Source organism: Hemitrygon akajei, chromosome 8 (assembly GCF_048418815.1).
Source record: "Hemitrygon akajei chromosome 8, sHemAka1.3, whole genome shotgun sequence".
In the NCBI taxonomy this organism is placed as follows: domain Eukaryota; kingdom Metazoa; phylum Chordata; class Chondrichthyes; order Myliobatiformes; family Dasyatidae; genus Hemitrygon; species Hemitrygon akajei.
In genome coordinates, this window is record NC_133131.1 from 2,751,583 (window position 1) to 2,770,264 (window position 18,682).

General features: G+C 41.2%; 1 protein-coding gene across 7 annotated transcripts in view; it reads left to right on the forward strand.

The window, feature by feature from the left end:
* The window catches only part of pigl (phosphatidylinositol glycan anchor biosynthesis, class L), a 182,635-nt gene that overhangs the window by 50,039 nt on the left and 113,914 nt on the right, over positions 1–18,682 (forward strand). For all 7 annotated transcript variants that reach the window (XM_073053066.1, XM_073053067.1, XM_073053068.1 and 4 more), the window contains exon 3: positions 13,602–13,692. In XM_073053066.1, the coding sequence (XP_072909167.1) occupies positions 13,602–13,692 (91 nt within the window). The remainder of the gene's footprint in view (positions 1–13,601; positions 13,693–18,682) is intronic.

The following is an 18,682-nucleotide window of genomic DNA, read 5'->3' on the forward strand; positions in this document are numbered from 1 at the left end:
TATAATTTTCCCCTTCCTCTTTTTTCTTTTTCCTTCTTACCTTTTTTTGCCCCTTCTCTTACTTTATTCTTCTATAATATTTCGCGGGTAGGTTAGTTTTGGTTTTCTTCCGATTTTCTCTGTATTAAGTTGTATATCTCGGCAGAAGGTGTTCTAATCTGTAGTTATGTTTTCTAGTGCATAAACTAGTTACTGTTTGTTATAGCATTTATACGGAACTGCTGTCAATGACACAAATCTGGAAGTTGTATTTGGGTTAATTTTTTTGGTAGAGCTAGCTACTTGTTTTGGTAGCCGTCTAGTTCTGGGTTGTGTGGGTGGGGTGGGTTTTCCAGTTCCAACATTTCTTTATTGTTTAGGACATGTTTATATTTTGACCTTACCAATCTATGTTTACATCTCTGCTCCCAGACTGCTATTGTACCGCTTGATTTTTTATATGCCTGCTGCCTTTTATGCATTAGTAATTGAAATGGCTAGTGCACTTAAATTTGTGAGCTGGAATGTAAAGGGACTGAACCACCCTGTTAAAAGGAGGAAGGTATTTTCACATATTAAACAACTCAAAGCTGACATTGCTTTCCTCCAAGAAACTCATATTCATTGTTTTGATAACTCCCGGCTTCTGTCCAAGTGGGCGGGACAGCATTTTCATTCATCCTTTGCCGCTAAAGCTAGGGGAGTCTCCATTCTTATTAACTCAAATATTCCTTTTGAACTCCATAATAAAATATCGGACACAAATGGCCGTTTTATTATTGTTTCTGGTAAACTATATAACACTAAAGTTGCACTAGCAAACCTGTATGCCCCCAACTTTGATGATGTGAACTTCTTTGAACGGTTTTTTTCCTCACTACCAGACCTAAACTCATACTCTCTTATATTGGGTGGTGACTTTAACTGTTGGTTGGATCCTAAACTGGACCGATCGTCCTCTGTTACCAGATCACCTACCAAATCTGCCTTAGCTATTCAGTCGTTTCTCTCTAATTTTGGTATCTCTGATATATGGCGTTTCCTCCATCCTACAGAGAGAGATTATTCCTTTTTCTCACATGTTCACCATACCTTCACTAGAATTGACTATTTCCTACTCGATAACCAACTTATCCCATTTGCCCACACTTGTGACTATCAGAGTATACTGATTTCTGACCATGCCCCAATTACCCTCTCTCTGAACTTTCCCGGTCTTCCTCAGAGGAACAAACACTGGCGGTTCGATTCAACTTTATTATCGGATGATGATTTCGTAAAATTTATTAAAGACCAGATAACCTTCTATTTTAACACTAATACATCACCTGAAGTGCCATCCCAGACTGTCTGGGATGCCATGAAAGCATATCTGAGGGGTCAAATAATCTCTTACACAGCAAATCTCAATAGAAGATCCCGTGCAGATCGAGCAGACCTCATTAACCAGATCAAAGATGTGGATCAATTATATGCCCAAACTAAGAACCCTGAATTATACAAGAAGCGCGTTGAACTCCAAACTAAATTTAATCTTCTGTCCACTCAACCTGTCGAACGCCAACTTCTCGAAAGCAAGAGCCGCTTTTACATTCATGGGGATAAGTCTGGTAAATTCCTAGCCAATCAGCTGAGACGTTCTAAAGCCAAACAACATATTACAAAGATCCGGAAGGAGAACGGAGACTTTACATCGGATCATTTAGAAATTAATGACGCATTTAAAAATTTTTATTCTCGGCTTTATTCCTCTGAATCCCTGAATGACAATATCTCTGTGGATCAATTTTTACAGAATCTGAATATCCCCTCACTTTCATCTGATTTCAAAGCCAAACTTAATGCGCCTATATCACTAGAAGAAATATCTTTTGCAATTTCTGCACTGTCCTCAGGGAAATCTCCTGGACCTGATGGGTTCCCTGTGGAATTTTATAAATCATTCTCCTCACTTCTTTCTCCTCAGTTACTTTCAGTATTAACTGACTCGTTTAACTACGGCAAATTGCCACCCTCTTTCAATGAGGCATCTATTATTCTTCTTTTAAAAAAGGGCAAAGACCCAACAGAGTGTTCCTCGTACAGGCCGATCTCTCTGCTCAATGTTGATGTAAAGATCTTAGCTAAAGTGTTGGCTCATAGATTAGAAACCGTTATTCCCTCCATTATCTCTGATGACCAAACAGGCTTTATTAAAAACCGTCTCCCTTTTTTTAACATTCGGCGTCTATTTAATATTTTATACTCAGTTCCAACTGGGACTCCTGAATGTGTTATCTCCCTTGATGCGGAGAAAGCATTTGATCGTATAGAGTGGAACTACCTTTTTGCAGTCTTACAAAAATTTGACCTCGGCCAAAGTTTCATCTCTTGGATCCAATTGCTGTACCTGTGTCCTACTGCTTCTGTTCTAACTAACTTTCAGAAATCCCAAGTATTCAATCTCAAACGTGGCACCCGTCAGGGATGCCCCTTAAGTCCCTTTCTTTTTGATTTGGCTATAGAACCTCTGGCGATAGCATTTCAAAAATGTCCTGAACTGACCGGGATTTGGAGAGGGGGTGTTGAGCATAAAGTCTCTCTCTATGCTGATGACTTACTACTCTTTCTCTCATATCCGTCTACATCCTTACCTCTAATGTTTTCACTTCTTGACCAGTTTAGCCAGATCTCTGGCTATAAACTCAACTTACATAAGAGTGAACTTTTCCCAATTAATAAAGAAGCACAAGAACTAATATTTCGTGATCTCCCTTTTAAAGTAGTCCATAATCAATTTACTTATCTTGGAATTACAGTCACAAGGAAGTTTAAAGATCTCTTTTGTGAAAACTTTGTCAATCTTTCATATGCTACAAAACAGAATCTGGTACAATGGTCACCTCTATGTCCTTGGTAGGTCGTATCAATGTTGTCAAAATGTATGTTCTCCCCAAATTTTTATACTTATTTCAATCTATCCCAATTTTTATTCCTAAATCCTTTTTTGATTCCTTAGACTCTATTATTTTGTCATATCTGTGGCAGAATAAGTGCTCTAGAATTAATAAAATCCACCTCCAAAAATCTAAAAAAGAGGGTGGCATGGCTTTACCTAACTTTCGCTTATATTACTGGGCAGCTAATATACGTTGTGCTGCCTTCTGGTCTTTCTTCCACGGTCAACCTGAGTGCCCTAACTGGGTGGCAATGGAGTTGAGCTCCACTAAAGAATTATCTATATCTGAACTTCTTGGCTCTGCACTCCCTAGCAGTCTGCCCAGATCAATAGCTAATCCTCTGGTTAGACACACTTTGCGTATATGGGCTCAGTTCAGGAAATGCTATGGTTTCCAAGGGTTTTCCATTTCTAGCCCTGTCGCACACAATCACCTTTTTTTACCTACCACGTTCGATTCAGCATTCCATGTTTGGTACAGGAAGGGCATTAGACATTTTGAAGATCTCTTCATTGATAACCGCTTTGCTTCTTTTCAACAGCTCTCTGTTAAGTTCAACCTGCCTAATGCTCACTTTTTCAGATATCTTCAAATCCGACACTTCACTGCTCCTTTAATTCCTAACTTACCTGAAATGCCTGCGAAAAATGCTATGGACCTATTTCTCTCCATTAATCCACTAGGTAAAGGTTTAATTTCAATTATCCAAGATAAACTAGCAGCCTCACGACGGGCCCCTGTGGATAAAATTAAAATGGCCTGGGAGCAGGATTTAAATATCACCTTATCCGAGGAGAGCTGGGACTCAGTTCTCAAGTCGGTTAACTCAACCTCTCTTTGTGCTCGCCATTGTCTCTTACAGTTTAAGATTGTTCATAGAGCCCATATGTCTAAATCTAAACTATCTTGATTCTACCCTGGCATTAGTCCGCTCTGTGATAAATGCAAGAGGGGCGTGGCCTCTCTCATCCATATGTACTGGCTCTGTCCTAGCTTGGAGAAATTCTGGAAAGATGTCTTCACTACACTATCGGGTATTCTGAATCAGCACCTAGAACCTAACCCCTTAATTGCTCTGTTCGGTTTTTGGGGCGAGACAGATTTATGTCTGGGTCCGACCAAATGCCGAATACTATCCTTTGCCTCTCTCCTGGCGAGACGCTTGATCCTCCTTAGATGGAGAGATGTTGCCCCGCCCACTCATGCGCAATGGCTTAACAACATTATGGCCTGCTTGGACCTCGAAAAAATTAATTATTCAGTTCTCAATTCGGATTTAAAGTTCCATAAGGTCTGGGGGCCTTTTATCGAGTACTTTCATAACCTTCCTCTTGACTAGGGTTTTTTTTCTTTTCGGTCCCTTGCTTTCAGCTCCCTTTTTTTTTTCTGGTAGTAGGCATTATTATCCTCTGTTGCTAAGTGTATTCACAGTCTGGGAGTTTGACTGTCCGGACTTATACTCTCTATATTGTGTGGTGGTTGGTCTGGAATTGTTGTTTTTTTTTCTTGTGTTGTGGGGTTTGGGGAGGACACTAAGCTCACTTGTCTTTAATTTAGGTGCTTTTTTGTTAAATTCTCTTCCTTTGTAGCATATTGTTATTGTATGCTTAACCTTGCTCTGTATTAATGCTCCTCACTGGGATTTGGGGTTTTTAATTTTGTAAAATGTTTTGAAAAACTAATAAAAAAAAATTAAGTCCGGGGTTCCGCTGGGTCCTAAAGACCACCACACTGATTCAGGTTAAATAAGGGACTTGACCATTCGCAATTTTTGGTATCCACGGGGGGGTCTCGGAACCAATCCCCCGCGGATAAGGAGGGCTAACTGTATTGTGTATGCATCTACCACCTTCCTGGCAGTGCATTCTGAGCATCTTCCACTTTCACCTGTAAAAAGAAATCTCACTTAATGTCTTCTTTAATTTTTCCCACTCTTATCTTAAATCTCTGCCTTCCATCAGAGGAAAAGTCTCTTAATTATCTACATTATGTCTGCCTCTCTGAATCAGAATCTGGTTTATTGTTACTGAAGTAATTAATGAAGTGTGTTGTTTTGTGGCAGCAGTACAGTGCAGGCATAACAATTTACTACAAGCCACAATTAAAAAAAAAATTACAAACAGGAATAATGTTCTCCCTCAGCTTCTGATGCTCCAGAGAAAATAATCAGTTTATCCAATCTCTTTATAATAAATAGTGAAAAACAGGAATAGTGAAATAGCATTCTCCTTTGGCTTCTGGTGCTCCACAACAAATGATCAAAGTTTGTCCAACCTCTTTTTATAGATACTGGTAGTGCATTTCAATCCAGACAACACTGATATTATGTTCACTGGTCTATTATTTCCTCCTTCGTCCTTGTTGCTCTTCTTAAACAAGAAATATTAGCTATATGCAGTTCTCTGGCCCCTCACCGATGACTAAAGAAAATATAAAGAACTCTGTCAAGGACCCAGCAGCATTACCCCGCTTGCTTCCATCAGTATCCTGTAATAAATTCCATCTGGCCCTAGGGATTTATCCACTTTAATTCTTTTCAAGACACCCTATGTCTCCATGTTAATATCAACATGGCTTAGAATAGCATTATAGCAGCACTCCCTCACCTCCACTGCCAATCTCACCATTATACCTATCTTTGCCCTTGGCAAGTATCAATTTGAATTACTCATTAAGGATCTCACCCACTTAATCTGGTTCCATGCATAAATTTCTTCCTTTGTCCTTGAGTTAACCAGCCTTTTCCCGAGACATTCTGTTGCTTCCAAGATAGGATTAAAAAAGCTTTTAGATTCTCTGTAATCCTATTTGCTAATGATATTTCATGGATCTATTTAGATCTTCAAATTCTTATTTAAGTTCATTCTTGCTTTCTTTATATTCCTCAAGGACCTTGTCTAATTTCATCTCTCTGAATCTTTTGCTTCATTTTGGGATCCAACAGTACACAGTTTGTGGCAGGATCATGATGAAGAAAGGAATCATCAAATTCAGGCACATAGCTCCATAAAAGTGGCTACATCCAGTGCCTATAAAAAGTATTCACCAACCTTGGAAGTTTTCATGTTTTATTGCTTAACAACATTGAATCACAGTGGATTTAATTTGGATTTTTGACACTGATCAACAGAAAAAGACTCTTTTGTGTCAAAGTGAAAACAGATCTCTACAAAGTGATCTAAATTAATTACAAATATAAAACACAAAATAATTGCACAAGTATTCACCCCCCCCATTAATATGACACACCAAATCATCACTTCTGCAGCCAATAGGTCTTAGAAGTCAATCATTTGTTAAATGGAGACCTGTGTGCGGTCAAGGTGCTTCAATTGATTATAGTAAAAATATACCTGTATCTGGAAGGTCCAGTTACTGGTGAGTCAGTATCCTGGCAAAAACTACACCATTAAGACTCCACAAAAATATTATTAAAAAGCACAAGTCAGGAGATGGGTACAAAAAAGTTTCCCTTGAGTATAGTTAAGTCATTCATCAAGAAATGGAAAGAATATGCACAGCTGTAAATCTGCCTAAAGCAGGCATCCTTAAAAACTGAGTGACTGTGCAATAAGAGGACTAGTGAGTGATGCCACCAAGAGACCTATGACAACTCTGAAGGAGTTACAAACTTTAGTGGCTGAGATAGGAGAAACTGAGCATACAGCAGCCATTACCCAACTGTTTCACCAGTCATAGCTTTATGGGAGAGACTGTTTGAAAAAAAACTCACATGTTGCAACTCTACAAATCTCTGGTGAGACCGCACTTAGAGTATTGTGTTCAATTCTGGTCACCACATTATAGGAAGGATGTGGAAGTTATGGAGAGGGTGCAGAGGAGATTTACCAGGATGTTTAAAGAGCAAACACGAGGAAATCTGCAGATGCTGGAAATTCAAACAACACACACAAAATACTGGTGGAACACAGCAGGCCAGGCAGCATCTATAAGGAGAAGCACTGTCGACGTTTTGGGCCGAGACCCTTCGTCAGGACTAACTGAATTCAGCATTTTGTGTGTGTTGTTACCAGGATGTTGCCTGGTTTGGAGAATAAGTCATATGAAGCAAGTTTAGCAGAACTGGGACTTTTCTCTTTGGAGCGCAGAAGGATGAGAGGGGATTTGATAGAGGTCTACAAGATTATGAGAGGCATAGATAGAGTGGAAAGTCAGTACCTGTTTCCCAGGGCACCAATAGCAAACACCAGAGGGCATATATACAAAATTAAGGGAGGGAAGTTTAGGGGAGACATCAGGGGTAAGTTTTTTACAGAGAAAGTTGTGAGTGCCTGGAATGACTTGCCAGGGATGGTGGTGGAGGCTAAAACATTAAGGGTATTTAAGAGCCTCTTGGACAGGCACATGGATGAAAGAAAAATGGAGGGCTTTGGGGTAGTGTGGGTTTAGTACTTTTTTTAAAGGATTATATGGGTCAGCACAACATGGAGGGCTGAAGGGCCTGTACTGTGCTGTAGTGTTCTATGGTTCTATGGAGACATAGGAGCAGAATGCGGCTATTTGGCCCATTGAGTCTGCTCCTCCATTCAATTACGGCTGATCCTTTATTTCCCCACATCAGCTCCACTCCCTGGCCTACTCTCCATAACCTTTGATGCTGTGTCCAGTCAAAAAACTAACAAGCTCTGCCTTAAATACACCCAGTGACCTGGCCTCCACAGCAGCTTGTGGTAATAAGTTCCACAAATTCACCACCCTCTGCCTAGAAAAATTTCTCTGCATCCCTGTTTTAAATGGATGCCCATCTATCCTGAGACTGTGCCCTCTTCTACTCTGTTTATGCCTTTCAACATTCGACAGGTTTCAATGAGATCCACCCCTCATCCTTTCCAGCAAGCACAGACCCAGCACCATCAAACGTTCTTTGTATGATAACCGTTTCATTCCTAGAATCATCCTTGTGAGCCTCCTCTGAACCCTCTCCAAGTCCAGCACACCTGTTCTCAGATGAGAAGCCCAGAATGGTTCACAATAGTCAAGGTGAGGCCTCACCAGTGTCTTATAAAGCCTCAGCATCACATCCCTGTTCTTGTATTCTAGACCTCTTGAAATAAATGCTAACATTGCATTTGCCTTCCTCACCACCAGCTCTACTTGCAAGTTAACCTTTAGGGTGTTCTGCACAAGGACTCCCAAGTTCCTTTGCATCCGAGATTTTTGGATTTCTCCCCCTTTGGAAAATAGTCTGCACATTTATTTCTACTAACAAAGTGTATGACCATACATTTTCTAACATTGTATTTCATTTGCCACTTTCTTACCAGTGCTCCTAATCTATCTAAGTCCTTCTGCAGCTTACCTGTTTCCTCAACACTACCTGCCCCTCCACCAATCTTTGTATCATCCGCAAATTTGGCAACAAAGCCATCTATTCATCATCTAAATCATTGATATACAGCATAAAAACAAGCTGACACAACACCGACCCCTGTGGAGCACACCTACTCACTGGCAGCCAACCAGACAAGGATCCTTTTATTCCCAATTGCAGCTCCTGTCAATCAACCAATACTCTAATCATGCCAGTAACTTTCCTGTAATACCATGGGCTATTAACTTGGTAAGTGTCCTCAAGTGTGGCACTTTGTCAAAGGCCTTTGAAAAGTCCAAATATACAACATCCACTACATCCCCTTTTTCTATCCTAGGTATAATCTCCAAGAATTCCAACAGGTTCATCAGGCAAGATTTCCCCTTAAGGAAACCATGCTGACTTTGTACTATCTTGTCCTGTGTCACCAAATAGTCCATAACCTCATCCCAAACAATTGACTCCAACATCTTCCCAACCACTGAGATTAGCTAACTGGTCTATAATTTCCTTTCTGCTACCTTCCTCTTTTTTTAAAGAGTGGAGTGACATTTGCAATTTTCCAGTCCTCTGGCACCATGCCAATGATTTTTTTTTTGAAAGGTCATTACTAATGCCTCCACAATCTTTACCGCTACCTCTTTCAGAACCCTAGAGTGCAGTTCATCTGGTCCCGGTGACTTATATAACCATATAACAATTACAGCATGGAAACAGGCCATCTCGGCCCTTCTAGTCCATGCCGAATGCTTACTCTCACCTAGTCCCACTGGCCCGCACTCAGCCCATAACCCTCCATTCCTTTCCTGTCCGTATACCTATCCAATTTTACTTTAAAATGACAATACCGAACCTGCCTCTACCACTTCTACTGGAGACAAAGCAGCAGAGAAATTCATTGATGAGTTTGCAAAGATCATCACAAATGAAAATTTACATGTGTGTGAAGAACAAGTGTAAGACAAAGGCTCATAAATTCAGAATCAGAAATGATGGCTGTGATCATAATGTGATAGAATTCACTCTGCAGTTTCAGAGGGAGAAGTTAAAGTCAGATGTATCAGTATTATAAAGGAGTAAAGACAATTACAGAGGCATGAGAGAGAGCTGGCTGAAGTTGATTGGAAGTAGACACTAACTGGAATAACAGCAGAGAAGCAATGTAACAATCATGCACCTTCCTTTAGAAGAAGGTATTCTGAAGAGAGTATTCTAAAGGCAGGTTGATACAACTGTGGCTGACAAGGGAAGTCAAAGACAACATAAAAGCCAAAGTGAAGGCATATAAAGAGCAAAAATCCCAAGGGAGAGGGAGAGGGTAACTTTCTATACCAGTATAATCTCTTAACAATCGGACACGATTAATTTGATGAATCAATTTCAAAGATGAACAATAAGAAGGGTTGCTTCAATTTACCTGAGTGATCCTTATCAATTATTCCAAAAATGATTTCCAGGTCTGCACGATGCCTGTATATGGCTTCAATCAAATTTGGTTGAACCTACATATCAAAGTAGTAAATCAATGAGTTAAATCAATTCAACGTCAATGGTTCGAGCACATTCACTACAACTCAGAAAGTACAACTGCTTCCCAGATTACAAACTGTGTACAGCCCATCTGTATGACAAGGGTTTGGGTATATGGTAAATTGACTCTGCCAGTTGCTGTGGGGTACAGGCATCTTCTTCTGGATGGGAACTCTTTTTACAGCCACATTTCCACCTTGCAAAATGTTCCATTTATGAATGGAAACTTGTCATAACCTGGAGGACATTTACTGGGTAATTGGCTTTCTGTTGATGTCGTGGCTTATTCTCAATGGATTGGAATAGTGAGTTGCTAGTCCTTTTCCTTGTAAAGCCACATGTCCAGGGTTACTGCAATAGTAAAGAAAGGCAGCAATCACCTGGAGTTTTGCACCAGCCATCCCGACAGACAACTCAAGCCTACGCCACAGCAACTGGGGAATATAACTGCATATCTACTGGATTGTCAGAATCACATCTGGTTCACCCACGCCCTCCAGTGAAGGAATCTGCTCTCCTTACTTGGAATGACTTGAGACACACCAACGTGGTTTAATCCTAACTACCTCTTCAGGGGTAATTCAGGAGGGACAATAAAAGCTGGTACTACCAAAAGAGGCTCTGTGGGCAAACAAATCATTCTTGCCGGCCATCTGCTGCTTCCTCAGTATCCATTGCAGAAGCTATTCAATGCGTGATTAACATTTGGCATTAGCTTGATGAGGACGTTAATTGATAGGGTTGGTGTCAGAGCAGGACTGGAAAAGAATTGCCATCATCAGCCACTGTGCACATGCCCGGTACTGAATGTCAATGCCCTTGCTGCCTATTTAGTAGGAAGTTTGACTAGAGTGGTGAGACTCTGACTGAACTTTGTGTTTGCAATCAACACCCCAGCCACCCAATAGCTCAATGAAGATGACTTGCTGAGCTTTGATATATAAGGCTTATTTATAATGTGCACTCTCACAATGTTAGGTACTAGAATGTCAAATTCTCTTCATTGTCTTCTATTTTACCTCTTTCATGGGTTGCTCAGTCTGAAAACACTCGAAGGTTGAGAGATAATCCACAATGCCGTCAGCATTGCTCTGTACCAACCGAGGCCATATGGTCCTCCAAGGCAGGTTTGAATGGAGTACAGAATCCACAGCTAAGGCCCACTGATTGAGTGAAATCTTCCCTAGAAAATGACACATGGAAAATAATAGGATGAAGATTTTGCGTAAAGTCCTGTTGTCAAGTTTGAAGTACTTCTGCTGCCTTTGATTTATGTACCCTTAGGTCTTTCAGCTTTTGAAGCAACTTCTCCCTTGTAATAGTCGCTGCACTCATTTCTCTTCCCTCACATCTTTCAGCATCTGGCACACTACTAGTGTCTTCCACAGTGAAAACTGATGTAAAATACTCAATTAGTTGACTTGCCATCTCTGGCCTCATTTTCTAGCGGTCCTGTATCCACTCTCATCTCACTTTTATTTTTTACATTCTTGAAAAAGCTTTTACTATCCACTTTGATATTGTTTGCTAGCTTGTTTTGATTTCCTTTGTTAGCCATGGTTGTACTATTTTGTCATTTGAGTATTCCTTTGTTTTTGGAATACATCTATCCTGTACCTTCTTCATTTTCTGCAGAAACTCATGCCATTACTGCTCTGCTATCATCCCTGCCAGCATCTCCTTCTAATTTAGTTTGACCAACTCCTCTCTCATACCACTGTAATTTCCTTGACTCCACTGAAATACTACATCAGACTTTACTTTCACCCTATCAAATTTCAAGTTGAATTCAAGCATATTATGATCATACCTCCTAAGGGTTCTTTTATCTTAAGCTCCCCAACCACCTCTGGTTCATTACATAACATCCAACCCAGCATAGCTGATCCCCTATTAGGCTCAACAACATACTGCTCTAAAAGGCCATCTCAAAGGCATTCAACAAACTCACTCTCTTGAGATCCATTTCGAACCTAATTTTCCCACTTGACCTTATGTTGAAATCTTCAATGATTATCATAACATTGCCCTTTGACACACTATTTCTATTTCCTGTTGTAATCTGTGGTATACATCCCAGCTACTGTTCAGAGGTGTATAACTGCCATCAGAATCCTTTTACTCTTGCAATTTTTTTAGCTCAACCCACAAGGATTCAAAATCTTCCGATACTATGTCTCATCTTTCTACTGATTTGATGCCATTCTTTACCAGCAGAGCTACGCCACCTCCTCTGCCTACCTTCCTATCCCTCCGATACAATGTGTAACCTTAGACATTCAGCTGCTAACTTCAACCATTCTTCAGCCACGATTCTGTGATGGCCACAACATCATACCTGATAATCTGTAATAGTGCAACAAGATCATCCACCTTATTTCTTACACTCCATGCATTGAAATATAATGCTCCGAGTACTGTATTTGCTATCCTTTTTGATTCTGTATCCCTAATGCACTGATACTCACCCTGCTAGCTGCAATTATGACCTATCATTTGTTAAAGTCCAATCTGAATAAAACTCGGGAGATCTGCTTCTTATAGTTACCCCAGTTTATTGCGCAGCCTCCTGCAGGAGTTTGAGACCCAGTTGTCGAAGGGAAGGCACATAAGTACTGCCGCCATCCGACAAGTGGGCTCCTTCTCTCTGGTTGCAGCCGTATATTTATACATAGTAAGTCCCATACATTACTGTTGCAAGATGTCACTAGAACTGGTACCCCCACCAAGTCTGTTGGTGCAAAACTTAGTTACAGATAAGAGAGTCCGCTGAATCAAGGTTTAATTACAGATGGATGTGCTGTCCAGCCCTTATCAGTTATTCCCTTTGCTAGGCCCTGACTTAATTACAGATGGATATTCATTCCTGTTCTTATCAGTGAGTCGTCCTACCCCCCCCAACTCAAACGAGGGTACGATGTACAATTTATCAAATTCTCAAAGTCTCTCTGCGAATTAAGAGAGAACTGGTATAAGCCAGTTTTTTTTTTTTGCTAACTGCTGAAGACAGAGTTTACTTCAGTTCAAAAATTCCTGTTGAGTCCCAATTATTGTTTTAGCCAGAGGTTCAAAATGATTTTTTTATGTATCCTCAATTCCTCACATCTGCCTGCCCTTCCTGACAGTCTGACTACACGCTATCTTTGCTATTTTACCATCTATCCTATCCTGAGTCTCTTCACTCTGGTTCCCACCCCCCTGTCAAATTAGTTGAAACCCTCCCAAACAGCTTTAACAAACCTGCCCGCGAGGATATTATTTCCCCTCGGGTTCAGGTGCCACCTGTCACTTTTGAACAGGTCATACCTCCCACAGAAGGAATTCCAATGACCCAAGAACCTGAAGCCCTACCCCCTGCACCAGCTTCTCAGCCACATATTACTTTGCTAAATCATCCTGTTTCTACCCTCACTGATGCATGGCACAGGCAGCAAACCAGAAATTACTACCTGAGAGGTCCTGCTTCTCAGCTTTCTACCTAACTCTCTAAATTCTCTTCTTTTGACTTTACAATTAAATAATTGTAAAAATACTACTTTTGCATTGAATTCAGGAAATCACAACCACTAGCACTTATAATATAGCTTTGTGATTAGAAAATTTCTTTATAAAATATGATTTCAAGGTACAGAACATTGTTTGTAGATCACTAGAAATATGGGCTATTTCAGGAACAATGTCTAGTACAATGATATGTGGAGAATGGGCCAGAGGGCAGCCATACCAGTTGCCACAAATTGGAATTGATGGGACAAGGTGGATTCCAAAATTTATTTTACAATTAACAACTGAGTATTTTTTAAAAATTTTGTTTTCTGTAGAGATCTTCCAGACGATCCAGGAGTACAGTGGGACCCAGAGATTATAGCGCCTCTTATCCTCAGACACATAAAAATGCATGATATCAACCTGGTGAGTCCAAGTGCTGCCTTACTGATCTCATATGGCTGTAATTGACCAATTTCACCTCTAGGGGGAATGCCCTACTGTGTAAATGATTCTTGACTTTTGACCCTGGGCTGTTTGCTTTTTATTCTATTTCATAGCAATCATTTTATCTTGCACTTTTCATGCGTTCCATCACAACTTACTTTATTTCCCAGGAGAGTATTGATCTCAGTATCTCACTCTGTGTTTTCTGCATTAGAGAGTATGGCTTATGAGGAAAGGTTGAACGAGCTGGGGCTTTTCTCTTTGGAGTGAGGGAAGATGATAGGCGACTTGATAGAGATGTATAAGATAAGAAGCATTGATAGAGTGGACAGCCAGCGCCTTTTTTCCAGGACAGAAATGGCTAACGTGAGAGGACATACTTTTAAGGTGATTGGAGGAAGGTATGGGGCGGGGGGAATATCAAATGTTGGTTTCTTACAGAGATTGCTAAATGTATGGAACACACTGCCAAGGATGAGGCAGGTACATTAGGGACATTTAAGAAACTCTTAAATAGGCACATAGATGAAAGAAAACTAGAGAATAATGTGGGAGTGAAAGGTTAGTTTGATCTTGGAGCAGGTTAAAAGGTTGACACAATATCATTAATCTGAAGTGCCAGTATTGTGCTGCACTGTTAGACCATAAGACCATAAGACATAGAAGCAGAATTAGGTCATTCACCCCATCGAGTCTGCACCGCCATTCCATCATTGCTGATTCCAGATCCCACTCACCCCATACCCTTGCTTTCTCGCCATATCTTTTGATGCCTTGACCAATCAAGAAACTATCAACTTCCTGCTTTAAATATACCCATAGACTTGGCCTCCACTGCAGTCTGTGGCAGAACATTCCACTACACTCTGGCTTAAAAAGATTCCTCCTTACTTCTGTTCTAAAAGGTCACCCTCAATTTTAAGGCTGTGTCCTCTAGTTCTGGATACCCCACCATAAGCAACATCCTCTCCACATCCGCCCTAACTAGTCCTTTCTCATTCTTCTAAATTCCAGTGAGCACAGGCCCAAAGCTGCCAAATGCTCCTCATATATTAATCCCTTCATTCTTGCAATCATCCTCGTGAACCTCCTCTGGACTCTCTCCAGTGACAACTTAATAGTGTTCTACAATCAGTCATTGGTATTAAACAAGTTAATTGATGTTATTGCAATCCATCAGTCAAGTTTGACTGTGCAGCTCCTCCTCATACAACAGAACTGCCCTTTGGACTTGATCTTTTCTGTACTATACACTGAAACACTGAAATACCAGGGATAATGATATGACAGCTGAGAAGGAAGGAAACCAAGAAGTACGGAGCACTTATCTTAACATTTGTCAACGGGAAATCACTTGAGTAACAGTGAACAATAGTGATGATACAATGTCAGTCTTCCTGCTCCTTATAGAGCACAGCAGCTATGAGAGAGAACTTTCAGCATCTGAAATGTACTGAATCTTCTTTCAGTCATCTGCTGAAAGCCTGAACAAGACAGGAAAGGTCTAGACAATAGAACGCAGAACAGTACAGCACAGGAACAGGCCCATTGGCTCACTGTGTTGTGCCAAACTAATCAAGTTAATAATCAAACACCAGGTCCATATCTCTCAATTCTCTCTGTATCTAACTCCCTATCTCAATCAGAATTAAGTTTAATATCACTGCCATAGGTCGTGAAGTTTGTTGTTTTGTGCCAGCAGTACATTTCAATACATACTATAATTTTAAAACCTCTAAATTATAGTAAGTATATATTAAAATTTAAATATATATAGTGCAAAAATAGAGGCAAAAAGATAGTGAGGTAGTGTTTATGGGTTCATTGTCTATTCAGAAATCTAATGATGGAGGGGAAGAAGCTGTTCCTGAAATGTTGTGTGTATTTTTTCAGGCTGCTCTACATCCTCCTTGTTGGTCACAATGAGAAGAGGGCATGTCCTGGGTGATGGGATCCTTGATGAAGGATGCCATCTTTTTGAGGCCTCACTTTTAAAAGGTGTCCTGGATGCTTGGGAGGCTGGCGCCTTTGATGGAGCTGGCTGAGTTTACAACTTTCTGCAGCTTTTTCTGATCCTGTGCAGTGGCCCCTACATACCTGATGGTGATGCAACCAGTTAGAATGTTCTCCACAGAACATCTGTAGAAATTTGCAAATGTCTTTGATGACATACCAAGTCTCCTCAATCTTTTAATGAAATATAGCCGCAGTTGTACCTTCTTTGTAATTGCTTCAATATGTTGTGCCCAGGATAGATCTTCAGAAGTGTTGACACCCAAGAACTTGAAACTGCTCACCCCTTCCACTGCTGATCCCTCACTGAGGATTGGTGTGTGTTCCCTAACTCTAACCCTCGACTTCCCATTTGAGAAGTCCACAATCAATTCCCTGGTCTTACTGATGTTGAGTGCAAGGTTGTTGTTGCAACACCACTTAACCAGTTATCTCTCTAGCTCCTGTACGCCTCCTCATCACCTTCTGATATTCTGTCAACAGTAGTTGTGTCATGGAAAATTAATAGTTGGCATTTGATTTGTGCCTAGCCACATAGTTATTGGTGTAGAGGGAGTAGAGCAGTGGGCTAAGCACACATACTGGAGGTGTACCAGTGTTGATTATCAATGAGGAGATGATGTTATTTCCTATCCACACAGACTGTTGTCTCCCGAAGAGGAAGTCAAGGATCCAGTTGCAGAGGCAGGTTTAGAGGCCTAGGTTTTGGAGCTTGTTGATTAGAACCGTGGATATGATTGTGTTGATTTCTGAGCTGCAATCAATAAACAGCAGCCTGATGGAGGTATTACTATTGTCTCAGTGGAGAGCCAGTGACTTATTGTGTAGACCTATTTTGGCGACAGGCAAATTGCAGCAGATCCAGGTAATTGCTTAGGGAGGAGTTGATGCTATTCTTGATCAATCTCTCAGTGCACTTCATTACAGTAGATGTGACTACCACTGGGTGATAGTCATTGAGGTAGCTCACCTTGGGCACTGGTATGATTGTCACCTTTTTGAAACAGGTGAGAACCTCTGACAGCAGCAGTGAGAGATGGAAGATGTCCTTGAATACTCCTGCCAGTTGGTTGGCACAGGTTTTTAGAGCCCTACCAGGTACATCATCAGGGTGAGATGCCTTGCAAGTGTTCACTTTCTTGAAAGATGTTCTGAAATCGGCCTCTGAGACAGAGATTAGAGAGTCACCAGCTGCTGCAGAGATGCACACAGATGTAGTTTTATTCTCCCTTTCAAAGCATGGATAAAAGGTGTTGAGCTCATCTGGGGGTGAAGCATTGCTGCCATTTATGATGTTAGGTTTTGCTTTGTAGGACACAATAGCCTGCAGACCCTGCCAGAGTTGATGTTCATCTAATTCCATCTTTAACCTCAATCAGAATTGTTTTTTCACTCTTAAAATAGCCTTCCATAGGTCGTACCTGATCTTCTACAGTTCTGAATCACTGCTTTTGGAACGCCACTAATCTAGCCCACAGCAGGTTATGTATCTCCTGGTTCATCCATGGCTTTTGTTTGCATATGTCCGATAGGTTCTTGAAGGCAGACACTCATCCACACATATCTTGATTAAGTTGATGATAACATAGAACATAGAATAGTACAGCACATTACAGGCCCTTCGGCCCACAATGTTGTGCCGACCCTCAAACCCTGCCTTCCATATAACCCCCCACCTTAAATTCCTCCATATACCTGTCTAGTAGTCTCTTAAATTTCACTAGTGTATCTGCCTCCACCACTGACTCAGGCAGTGCATTCCACGCACCAACCACTCTCTGAGTGAAAAACCTTCCTCTAATATCCCCTTTGAACTTCCCTCCCCATACCTTAAAGCCATGTCCTCTTGTACTGAGCAGTGGTGCCCTGGGGAAGAGGTGCTGGCTGTCCACTCTGTCTGTTCCTCTTAATATCTTGTACACTTCTATCATGTCTCCTCTCATCCTCCTTCTCTCCAAAGAGTAAAGCCCTAGCTCCCTTAATCTCTGATCATAATCCATACTCTCTAAACCAGGCAGCATCCTGGTAAATCTCCTCTGTACCCTTTCCAATGCTTCCACATCCTTCCTATAGTGAGGCGACCAAACCTGGACACAGTACTCCAAGTGTGGCCTAACTAGAGTTTTATAGAGCTGCATCATTACATCGCGTCTCTTAAACCCTATCCCTCGACTTATGAAAGCTAACACCCCATAAGCTTTCTTAACTACCCTATCTACCTGTAAGGCAACTTTCAGAGATCTGTGGACATGTACCCCCAGATCTCTCTGCTCCTCCACACTTCCAAGTATCCTGCCATTTACTTTGTACTCTGCCTTGGAGTTTGTCCTTCCAAAGTGTACCACCTCACACTTCTCCAGGTTGAACTCCATCTGCCACTTCTCAGCCCACTTCTGCATCCTATCAATGTCTCTCTGCAATCTCCGACAATCCTCTACAATATCTACAACACCACCAACCTTTGTGTCGTCTGCATACTTGCCAAACCACCCTTCTACCCCCACATCCAGGTCGTTAATAAAAATCACAAAAAGTAGAGGTCCCAGAACAGCTCCTTGTGGGACACCACTAGTCACAACCCTCCAATCTGAATGTACTCCCTCCACCACGACCCTCTGCCTTCTGCAGGCAAGCCAATTCTGAATCCACCTGACCAAACTTCCCTGGATCCCATGCCTTCTGACTTTCTGAATACCTACCATGTGGAACCTTGTCAAATGCCGTACTAAAATCCATGTAGATCACATCCACTGCACTACCCTCATCTATATGCCTGGTCACTTCCTCTAAGAACTCTATCAGGCTTGCTAGGCACGATCTACCCTTCACAAAGCCATGCTGACTGTCCCTGATCAGATCATGATTCTGTAAATACCCATAGATCCTATCTCTAAGAATCTTTTCCAATAGCTTTCCCACCACAGACGTAAGGCTCACTGGTCTGTAATTACCCAGA